At 34.8% G+C, this 11,144-nt stretch overlaps 2 protein-coding genes across 2 annotated transcripts; one reads left to right on the top strand and one right to left on the bottom strand.

Annotated features, from left to right (window-relative positions):
* The first annotated feature begins 1,433 nt into the window (after positions 1-1,433).
* On the top strand, positions 1,434-3,425 carry ppil1 (peptidylprolyl isomerase (cyclophilin)-like 1). The gene is made up of 4 exons (XM_016517207.1): positions 1,434-1,655; positions 2,430-2,584; positions 2,821-2,889; positions 3,125-3,425. The coding sequence occupies exons 1-4, from the start codon at positions 1,600-1,602 to the stop codon at positions 3,343-3,345; spliced, it is 501 nt and encodes a 166-aa protein (XP_016372693.1). The 5' UTR covers positions 1,434-1,599; the 3' UTR covers positions 3,346-3,425.
* A 1,068-nt stretch (positions 3,426-4,493) lies between these two features.
* LOC107712084 (sodium- and chloride-dependent GABA transporter 2) lies at positions 4,494-10,094 on the bottom strand. Its single transcript, XM_074560079.1, is given in 15 exon segments — positions 4,494-5,239; positions 5,432-5,602; positions 5,738-5,838; positions 5,919-6,021; positions 6,225-6,362; positions 6,459-6,571; positions 6,879-7,003; positions 7,218-7,321; positions 7,463-7,597; positions 7,795-7,853; positions 7,856-7,923; positions 8,150-8,237; positions 8,739-8,827; positions 9,249-9,453; positions 9,867-10,094. Coding segments are annotated over 15 exon segments (1,785 nt in total). The 5' UTR covers positions 10,036-10,094; the 3' UTR covers positions 4,494-5,122.
* Between the last annotated feature and the right edge of the window lie 1,050 nt (positions 10,095-11,144).

The raw sequence follows: 11,144 nt of genomic DNA, 5'->3' as shown, positions 1-11,144 counted from the left end.
GCGTGTTGTTTACCGAGAAATGAAAATTCTGTCATCTTTTACTCACCTTCATGTCATTCCATACCTGTACGAGACAAACGATCACAGAAGAAGATATTTTGAATAACATTTTAGTTGTTTTTGTCTATATAAAACATACTTACCAAGTTGTCTCAAAATCAGTTTGGATGCTGACGCTTAATTCTGACAATACCCCTTTGAATCTCTGCTTGCACTTTATCCTTTACTAACAGATCCTTTAAACAGTTTCCTTCAAGATCTTTCTCCTGAAAAAATAACCTTATTTCTGTCCTTTTCTTTTTGTCTGCTTTTATCTCTTCTACAGTCACATGACATCAGACCCTTTCTTCTGCCTCTCCGCTGCAGTAAAATCCTCTGATTTGTGTCTTACCAGGCAAGTTTAGATGCTGATACTCTGTCTAATACTGCCTGGTAATGCCATCAATCACACGGAATTTGATCACCATTTTTCCTTTTCCTTCCTTACTGCCACAAAGGATGAGTTTTTCATTTATTTATTTACTTTTTAAACAGTGTTTAGAGTTATCTTTTAAAAAAAAGTATTTTAAATGTTGTACCGGATATATGTAATTTTCTTAAACATGTATTAAAGAATATGGTTCTGACTCTTCATATTGTATGTATGCTTATTTTGCTTAAATGCACACTACATGTACATTTATTGTGTATTTTGGTCAATAAACACAATAAAAGTGAATTACAATAAAATTGATATTTGACTTTGTGTGTCATTTTGTATATGAAACACAGGATTGACACATTTTGACCAATTTTTGACACTTTTTTTGTGATTGCTGAGGATTTTTAGACATAGTTGAAATTACATAATTCAACTTGTGTGCCAGGTATAATTTATTTAATTTTTTTAAATAACAGATTTGAGCAATTATATTTTTGTCTGATCAGACAAAGTTATCACGCTATACCTTTCAACATTTACTTTCCACAAAAACGTGCAGAGCAATAGATAGCCAGTAAAATATTTTAGAGCAGAGCAAAGCCAATTAAATATTTTAGAACAGAGCAAAACTAGAAAAATATACTACTATATAGGCTAGATATATTATCATACTACAATATATTGCCAAATGTTTGGGACACCCCCTTCTAACGAACAGGATTGACTACTTTAGTAATTTCCATGAGTACAAATCTTAATGTGTAAGCATATAATGATATTCTAGGGAATTGTGTGCTTCTAATTTTATAGCAACAGTTTGGACAGGACACTTTTCTATTCTAACATGACAATGCCTCTGTGTATAAGGCAAGGTTCAGAAAGAAATGATTGGTTCAGTCAGTGTGGAAGAACTGTGTCCTAATACTTTTGGCAATATAGTGTATAAACATTTTGGACTGTTTTGGTTTATATAGAGAGAGTGTATGATGTGGATGGAACTCAGACAGCATGACTTTATCATCCAGTCCATTAGATGGCAGCACTTACATCATGTGGTCTTGACGGTTTACAATAACGAATAAACCGAACTGGGCTACTACTTCCTTATCACTCTTTGCGAAATAATTTACAAATAAAATTAATGCTTTCTAACAAACCGTATTTGTTGACCAACAGACATGTCTGGAATTCCGCCGGATTCTTGGCAACCCCCCACAGTATCGCTGGACACAACGTGAGTCGCAGAATAGACATTAGTAATAGATTTGTGAATGAATGAGTTACGTCTTGATAACACAGAAGTAAAGCTGTGATCGTTGGTTTACTTGTTTCATTATTTATAGATGTAGAAAAACATAAAGCTTTGCCGCATGTTTGTATTGAACAAGTTGAAGATCTAATCACGTTGGTCAGTTGTACTGGTTAGATTGTTTTAGATCAGAGATGGTGCTGTGATTCCTAACTCATTCGGTTCTTTCGAACTGTTTCAAAATTCACGGTGATTCTTTTGCGTTGTGACGTAATTACGTCTTCCCGTATTAATTTTAATTATATAAATTTTAAGTTTATTTTCACTTTTAAATCTCTAAAAGATGTTGCATGTTTTACATACAGAAGCTAGATGGTGGCGTGTGTTGTGATTTTCTATAGTCTGCATGGCAAATACTACATTCACAAACAAAAATTTGCAAAATGTATAACTTACCAAAATGTGACTGACTTTTACTAGAAGAGGAGTCACTGAAAAAAGTCCTTGATGCTTATTTAAAGAAAGAAAGAAAGCCTATTAAACTTTATGGAGAAATATTTACAATGTAATACCCGTACTCTACATCCCTAAATATTACGGATTTTGAATGGAAAAATTACGATTTTTTTTCCCAGAATGGTAATATTTTAAAGGGATCTTTACTTGTCTTTTATCAATTTTGTCTTAAAAAATAAAAAATAATAATTTGCAGCTACTTAGCATATTACGACCAACCCTCACTTTTCACTGTCTTTCCAGGATGGGAACTATCGTTCTAGAACTGTACTGGAATCATGCGCCAAAAACCTGCAAGAGTTTCGCAGAGCTGGGCAGAAGAGGATATTACAACAACAACAAGTTCCACCGCATCATCAAAGACTTCATGGTTCAAGGAGGCGATCCAACAGGGACAGGTGAGGATAAAAGGAATACTCATCATTCAACACTCCTTTTAGATATTTAATTTGACAATTCCATAAGATGAATCACAGTACGCTGAATTAAGTGGCTGTTGAGAAATGGAATAAAGGTGGTGAATATGTTTTATCAAGCGAAACAATCTACTTTGTCGTCAATACAATGGACTTTAATTTTAATTTACTGTCAGTTTGTAAAATTGTATTATATAAAATTTATTTTATATCTGCAGGTCGTGGTGGTGCATCTATATATGGCAAGCAGTTTGAAGATGAATTGCATCCAGAGTTGAAATTTACAGGTGAGTAATATAACAAATAATGCATGAGTAGATTAAATAGTATTGTTAAAAGCACTGCTATTTATAAAACTATGAAAAGTTTGTAAGCTGCTCAATAGATCCCATAAGTAGAATAAATTGCTAGGGAAATATTACTTTTATAAAAAAAATAAAAATCCAGCATAAGAACTAGTTTACAGCTTAAGTTTTGATATTACAAATCAGCCAGTGCTTGATTTATTTATATATTTTGTAGGTGCTGGAATTCTCGCAATGGCCAATGCAGGGCCAGATACAAACGGAAGCCAGTTCTTCCTCACATTGGCTCCCACACAGTGGCTGGATGGGAAACACACTATATTTGGACGGGTCTGCCAGGGCATTGGAGTTCTTAATCGTATTGGCATGGTTGAAACCAACAGTCAGGACCGCCCTATGGATGACATTAAAATTCTCAGAGTGAATCTACCTAACTAAGACGTCTGCTTGCATAACGTTTTATGCCTTATTTTTGTACAGTCCTTTTATTACATTAAACTTTCAGAGTTTTCATAAAATATACTCTCTGCTCTCTTGATTCCCCCGGTACAAACCCATGGCCATATGGTGGTGTCTTAACTATATGAGGTTCATTACAGAAAAATGTCTATTTAATGTGTACATTCCTTTACATTACAACAAATGACTCCGAAAGGTTAAGAATTATTTGGAGATGTAATTGGACATGACAATCATGATTTCAGCACAGTCACACTGCATTAGTTGATCATAGATTTGAAATGCTTTCTTTGAAACAACAAGAGAAAACTTGATCATACAATTTCTCATATCAAATATAGAAATAAAGCTTACTCATGGCACAGCACAAGGTCACCAACAGAATATGCAATCATAAATCGTGTCTTTTCTAACTCCTGGTAATGATGCTAATTATTAAATATTCAATATTTAAAACTGTATATTGAGTAAATGTTAGGTGAAAAGCTTTAAAAAGAGTTAAACAGAAATAGCACACACAACATGGCCTAGCAGTGACTTATTTTGGCAGAACATCAGTTGGAACCAATATCACCATAATCCTGGTTTTCTGGACAGATGTTTTATGATCCTAGACTTCAAAGGATTTTTATGGAAAACCCAGATTTCAGAATGCAGCTATCCTGGATTAAGCTTAATCTGTGTCTATGGAAAAAAGTAAACAAAGCCATAGAGGTTATGACCCACAAAATCCTATTATTGTTGGGGCCTAAAAATGGGTGCTTGTTGCCTATGAGTAGTATAAATTACTTGAAAGCATTGCTTTTTATCATCTGGGAGATTGGGAAAATGACCAGACAGAAAGAAAAATAATTTCTCTCTTCAGTCTTTACATTGTCTCTCTAAAATGCATGAAACACACTTCTATATAAATAAAGATACGTATGATTTACAGACTAATCTGAAGGATGTTAAAAAGATTCCTCCACTACATATTCTGATACATGTTTACTTTTTTAAAATTAATACTGTTTTTGTTTTATATGTATAATAAATCTAAAAAGATACTAGAATATGAGTTTAAAAACTACTATAAAGACAACATACTCCAAAAAAATACAACTATAAAAATACATATATCACCCTGTCCATGACAATGCCCTCAAGGTATGTGAAACACTGTATATCACTGAAAGAAATATCAATAAAGCTCTTACCATGGATCACATAAAAACAATGCCTGAAGGCTCAATTTATCTCAGAGCAGGTTAACTTGCATGAGAAAATCATAAAGAAAATCTCTAATAAGCTGTCCCCTGAGAATACCCAACTGTCAAAATGCATGACTGCTTTGTTTCATTATGGCCGCTCTGCTTTAAGGCAATACATGTACCATATGTGTTTGTATAGTAAAAGTATCTGCATCTGTAAAGGCAAGATTCAGTGTTTGCTATGAAACAAATAATCATTGCTTTTTTAAAAGTATGTTGTAAAAAGGTGGGCTCACAATCAGCACTAATAGATTACAGTCCATAAATAAATGTTTTATATAAAACAAGGCACTATTAACTTTATGCAGAAGGAAGGATATATGCAGCTGTATCAGCTGTTGTCTTACTTTTGCCTTTTTAATCTATTAGTTTACCTCTCACTAGGCCACATACTATATATATATTTTTTTTTCAAAATCAAAAACTTAATAAATTTTCCCATTAGGACTAATTGACTGAACTGCTATTTAATATATAGGTACAATTGATGTGATGGCAGTTGAACATTAACGGTTGTCTGGGGTCTTTTCTCTGTCTGTACAGGATGACAGAGTATAATGATGTGCCGAGGGTCTCTGAGACTGAGGTAGATCCTCTGCTGGAGTGCAAGCCAACTGGAGACGCTGAGGGCAACACACACAAAACATTTTTCACTTATCCCTATTACATTTCAATCCATAGGAAATGAAAGAAATTCATTCCTGTTGTGAAACAACTGTTGCCTGCTGGTTCTGTTAAAGGTTTCAGAAACATTTCCAGACATTAAAATTTTCAATAAAAAAGCATTTCTTTTTATTTTTCTTGACAACACCTACCTCCCAGAAAGTCCCTTTTCCCATGTAGAGTTTGTAAATCATGTTAATGGGGATGAGAGAGAGAGAGGATGCTGTGAGGAACCAGCCAATACCGTATGCCCACCACGGATACATATATGTGTTATTAAACTTCAGGGGACTGTACTTGACCAAAGAGAAGATAAAGGTGCCCTACAGGACACAATTGACAAAAATTTAGTTTGATTCTTTTGTTTGTTTGTTTGCTTTTTTACATATGGTGCATATTAAATAGTGTGTTTCGCTCAAATGTGTTCCCATTTTACCCTGTGATAGAAACAGGCTTACTACGCAGACAGAGGGGGTGACATAGAGCCAGCAGTACTTCATCATGGGCCAGGGTTTGTAGCCAATCATGTCTTCTATGTTCTCATAGAATCGGTCAGCACCTTGGAGAGAATAAGCACATAAAGCCCAATGAAAAAGTAGTAAGTACAATTTAAGACATATTTAAGTGTGGGCCACTCACCATATACCCAGCCAATGGCCACAGACTGACATGTAGCCAGGAACAGGAGAGTAGTTCCACTACACACGTAATGATCAAACAACTGAATGATGTACAGACCACCCTGTGAAACAGAAAGTAGGATACTTATAAATGCAATGATATTCTAAAGAACAGTATGCAAAGCCATAGACTGTACATGTTTGATCTCAGTGCAACATAAGTGAATTGCAAATCTGAGCTGATTTAGGGTTGACTGTAAGGTTGCTTGTTGATTTTTAATTTATTAGCTGAGTTAGGGTTAGGGTTAGGTTAGGTTAGGCCCACCTCTGTGATCATGAAGAGGCCCATCAGGTAGCAGACAAGGCAAATCCCTTAAAGCAGCAGCTCTCTTCAAAAACCACGTCTCAACACCGTGGGAAAGATGTCTGTCACTGATGTCACTATGCTCTCCAGTCCAACAAACTAAGTGACACAAAAAAGGACATTGGATGGGGAGGCAGGAACAGGAGGAAGAGCAAAGCAACAGACGTTAGGCTAAGAAAGAGAAGGAGGTCTAACCTGGCTGTCCAAGCCCAAGAGGATGATCATGATAAAGAAACACACAGCCCAGAACTGAGACCATGGCAACATTGTCACTGCCTGAGGATACACTATAAACACCAGTCCTGGACCTGACGACAGCCAAGGGATGAGTTACAATGACCAACACCACCTAAAGTATCTTACAGTATCCATGCATTACCCCTTCCATTACATAGCGATCAAATAAATAATGGGATGTGAACTAAAACCCAATAGGATAAAAAATAAAGGAGTCTGCCTTAATTTGTTTGATTATTAAAGACCATTGGCATAGGCAGTGACAATTACGTATTAAAACAAACAATGTTATTCCATTTAAATTTCTATTTGATAGTTTATTTGGTATGTTGGAATGTATTGTTAAAAAAAAGAACAATAAAAAAAAAAAATTCTTACCAGACTCGGCCACAAGGGATATGTCCACCCCTTGCTCCTGTGCCATGTGTCCCAGAACAGAGAAAATGGCAAACCCACCTAAAAAACTGGTTCCGCTGTTCAGCAAGCAGAGGTAGAAAGAGTCCCTGTAGGAATTTTTTTTAGAAATGCTCAAATTAACACAGTCACATCAAAATATTGTGTCTTTTGTGTAAAAATTGTACAATAATGTGTAATATTTGATATATATAAATATAGAGAGAGAGATGAGAGAAAATGACCAATTTCAGAACTACAGATTAAATTAATCTCTTTTATCAGTTCAAATAAAATATTATACTTCATATTATGCACACTCACCTATAACACTTATTGTTATACTGATTATAGCTTCCAAGAGAGCTGAGGTATCCAAGACATATGGCGTAAGAGTAAAAGATTTGAGTCCCAGCGTCCATCCATACCTTACAAAGACCAAATGAGCGATACAATTCAGAAAGAGCAACATAAAAAACAGGATATAGCAAAAAAAAAAATTGAGATGGTTGATTAATTTATTAATCCAGATTTTCAGTAAACCATTCTAGGCTTTCGAATGCCTTTACCTGTGGTTCAGCTAGCCGTGTCAGATCTGGGTACATGTAGTAGTGGATGCCGTTGACGGCACCAGGTAAAGTGACCCCTCGTAAGAGCAGTATCAGGAGCATAACGTAAGGGAATGTTGCTGTGAAATAGACTGCCTATAAATATAATAAATATTTTAGTTTTTTAGCTTTTAATTGAAAGTAATATACAGTACCTGGGTATTGCATGCTAAAAATTGTTTCCTGATACTGGTAATAAAAAGATTTGAAATATGTACATATTTAAGCCATGCAGGACATTTTGTCATTACGCTCTTAGCATTTTCTTAACAGGTAACACGAATGTGTGTAACCTTCCCAGTAGATTTCACGCTTTTCCAGATGCAGAAGTAGATCAGGATCCAAACAAGAGAATAAGAGCCAAGTCCCACCTTACTGTGCCCAAATGATGTATTCCACTGGACAGTTGCAAAACTCTGTGACTGAACACGCAGAAAGCTTTTAAACGATATAATAAAACAGTGAGTTGGCTGACTTATACAGATGAACTGCTATATATGTGAAATGATAGACACAATCAAAACATTTTCATATTCATACACCATGGTACAACATTTTAACATGGTACCATGTCCAGTAAAATCTATAAAATGTAATTGTTATGTTATTTTCAGTGTATGTTCATTGCATGATTTTTATTTAACTCACCGCCAGAATTCCATCACAGAGGAAGAAGCATTAAGAGGAGATGTCCACCCTGAACTAGAATTCTTCCCACTAAGCACAGTACAAGCATCTAACACCAAAGAGATACAAATGGATGAAAGTATATAACATAGTGCTAACAATCATGAAGAAGCCATATACACCCAGACCTAGCCTGATGAAATTTATCAAAACATCTGCTTCATACATAGCAGCTAAACAAGATTCTATACATTTCCTACTCTATTCCTGGCATAAGCATCAATGTTTGGTAAAAGAGGGTGCAAAGGGAAAAATACATTATCTAATAATATAAGTAGTTGCAGTGTGTGTACTGACACATTTAATATAAACAATGTAATCACAATAAAAAAATTCACAAACTTGCGTGAAAATGCTAGCTATGACAACTTGATTAAATTCCTCCAGAACATATATAAAATGTCCTACTTTGACTAGATTTAAAAAAAAGAAAAGATTAATGTGCCAGCACCCCATTAAAAAACCCAGCCTATGAAAAAATATAATTGTCATTCAAGGCCTACATACATTCATACAAAGATACATACATCTGACCTTTAACCAAATGTACCTGTGTTCCACAGATTGCTGCAGCTGGCCCAGGGCAGTTCCACACTGAAGGCTGAGAAAAGATTCCTGAAAAAGAGAGCTGTGTTAACACTGACTTTTTAAACAAATATTACCTTATTTTACTTGCCAATAAATTGAAATCATGTAACATACAGTATACAATAAAAATATGAAAAAGTATATGTTAGAGATAGAGGACACTGTTTAAAATTTAAAAACTTATAGTTTAGCAATTAGCAATAAAAGCTTGGTGTTGTGGATCACTAAAATAGTATAATAGGTGCAAACTAGTTTCTGCAATAAAATGTAATTGCTGAAAAAAAAAATTCATATAAACTTAAATTTAAACTATTAACACATTAAATTAAAGACCACAGAAACACTGTTAGCAAATGCATTACATTTCATACAACAGCAGAATCAAGTCTGTAATTACAAGTCACAAAATATTTTAAAAAGCGGAATATTAACTATATGCTACAAACCTTTATTTATTTCAAAGAGACATAACAAATATGTAATTTCACTACATTTTAAGAAGCGTCACATAATGCATACAAATTGAGAAGTGAGCAACCCACCTTCAAAAAGAGGACTGATCTTTCTCCAACATGTGATGCCTCCCTGACTTGTGTACTGACCCAAAGTTGTCTCAAGCACAAAAAGCGGGATACCACAAGTGAGCAGGTACAGGACATATGGAATGAAAAAAGCCCCTAAGGATTTAAGAGAGTCATTAAAATATTATATGCTATATATTATATCATATTAAAAATAGATAGAATTATATTAATAATAGATAGATAGAATATTGTTTAGGAAAAAAGTTCCTGTTTTATGATTAATGTTACCCACCTGGAATACAAATGCAATTCACATAGAAAGGTGTAACTGATTGTGAATATTAACTGGCTTTATAATATAATAAATAAGCACAGGGATTTATTTTAGTATATTTGCTGCCGAAGCAAGCACGCACAGGGATTTATATGTAAACTAACAAACAGATGGTTTATAAATAAATGCTTTTTAATACATTCAGATTATGTAGTCCCATAGTATCACATAAAATTAAAACCATAACCAAACCTATCATAAACTATCTAAAGTATTGTCCAAAACGACTTACCACCTCCATTTTTATAGCAAAGATATGGGAACCTCCAAACATTTCCAACCCTGATGATAGCTCCGGCCACAGTCAGCAGAAATTCAATCTTGTTTGCCCATTGGCCTCTCTCTTCGGGACTTAAATCAGCCTGTTGGTTCCCTGTCCGCCTGGTGGAGGAGCCTGCCATTCTCACAGTGTTTATGCCTGTGTTTGTCGGCGCTTACGTAGGTGTGTGTGTATGATTCGAAGAAGGTGCTTGTGTATTAGCGTGATTCTTTACCACAGCTTTTAAGCATTACCAGGGGTGGGCGGCGGGTGCTGAGGCTGCCAGGTGTTTTTATCCTGAGGGCGAGAGTAGAGATGTGTTAACTTGTTCTTCCTCTTAGTTTATTAGTTCTGTGACTACAGGCATTTTTAATAAAAAAAAAAGGTTTCTTCTCAGCAGTCATCAGTCATGCCGTGACCTGTGCAGTTCTTCCAGTGCCCTTTATTCAGCTTCTGGTTATGGAGGGTATGAGGGGTTGATCTGCTGACTCTAGTAACCTGACAGCTGCTAGCCATTATCTCTGTACTTTCGTCAGTGTTCAGTGATTTCTGAGACATGGGGAAAAAATGGGTACCTGCCACTAGCAAATTTTCCACTTTGATTATAACTCGAATGCTCTTAAAAATGTACTCTTTGATTTCTCTTTATAAAAAAGTTCTACCCCCTAAAATCATTTTAGACCCGCAGAACTTTATACTTCCTATACTGTTGGCTACAATGGAGGTTAAATCAACTTGAAAGTAAAGTAGAAATATAAATATCTATCTCTTATAGAAACATTACAACTGTGTCCTGGCAGAAGGAATTTCACAATAGAATATTCTATGTTGGTACCATAAGATTTTAATAATATTATTTACATTTATTTTTTTTATTTGACAAAGTAATTGTGTTTACAATCCCAATATTTCACAACTATGGTAAATCAGCTTTGACACATAGTAAAGAAATTGTTTGGGATTTGTGTATGTTAATCTAACAAATAAGGGGTCTTATATGAATTTACTCTTTGAATTAAATATTAAGGTGCTGTTTTTTCCTACTGCCATTTAAGGAGTCTGATATGAGGAATGTCACATTTTGATTTAGACTGTGTTTATGGCATCTGTTCATTGCTTTCATGGGAGACATTCATATCTGAGAAGTGCTTGGTTATGACTATATGCAGCATTAGCAAGGTCAAGATGGCCTTGTGTTAAGAATAAACTGCTCAAAAATATGATTTGATGCATAATTTAATAATAGTAAGG

Source organism: Sinocyclocheilus rhinocerous, unplaced genomic scaffold, assembly GCF_001515625.1.
Source record: "Sinocyclocheilus rhinocerous isolate Xijiao unplaced genomic scaffold, SAMN03320098_v1.1 scaffold1710, whole genome shotgun sequence".
Classification (NCBI taxonomy): domain Eukaryota; kingdom Metazoa; phylum Chordata; class Actinopteri; order Cypriniformes; family Cyprinidae; genus Sinocyclocheilus; species Sinocyclocheilus rhinocerous.
The sequence above is the reverse complement of the archived record's forward strand: the minus strand, read 5'-3'. Positions and strand labels throughout refer to the sequence as shown.

Excerpts from the sequence above, each read along its gene's own strand:
- ppil1 (XM_016517207.1), top strand. The coding sequence starts at position 1,600 with ATGTCTGGAATTCCGCCGGATTCTTGGCAACCCCCCACAGTATCGCTG. Across the intron at positions 1,656-2,429 it reads ACAGTATCGCTGGACACAAC|GATGGGAACTATCGTTCTAG; the intron begins GTGAGTCGCAGA and ends CTGTCTTTCCAG. Across the intron at positions 2,585-2,820 it reads AGGCGATCCAACAGGGACAG|GTCGTGGTGGTGCATCTATA; the intron begins GTGAGGATAAAA and ends TTATATCTGCAG.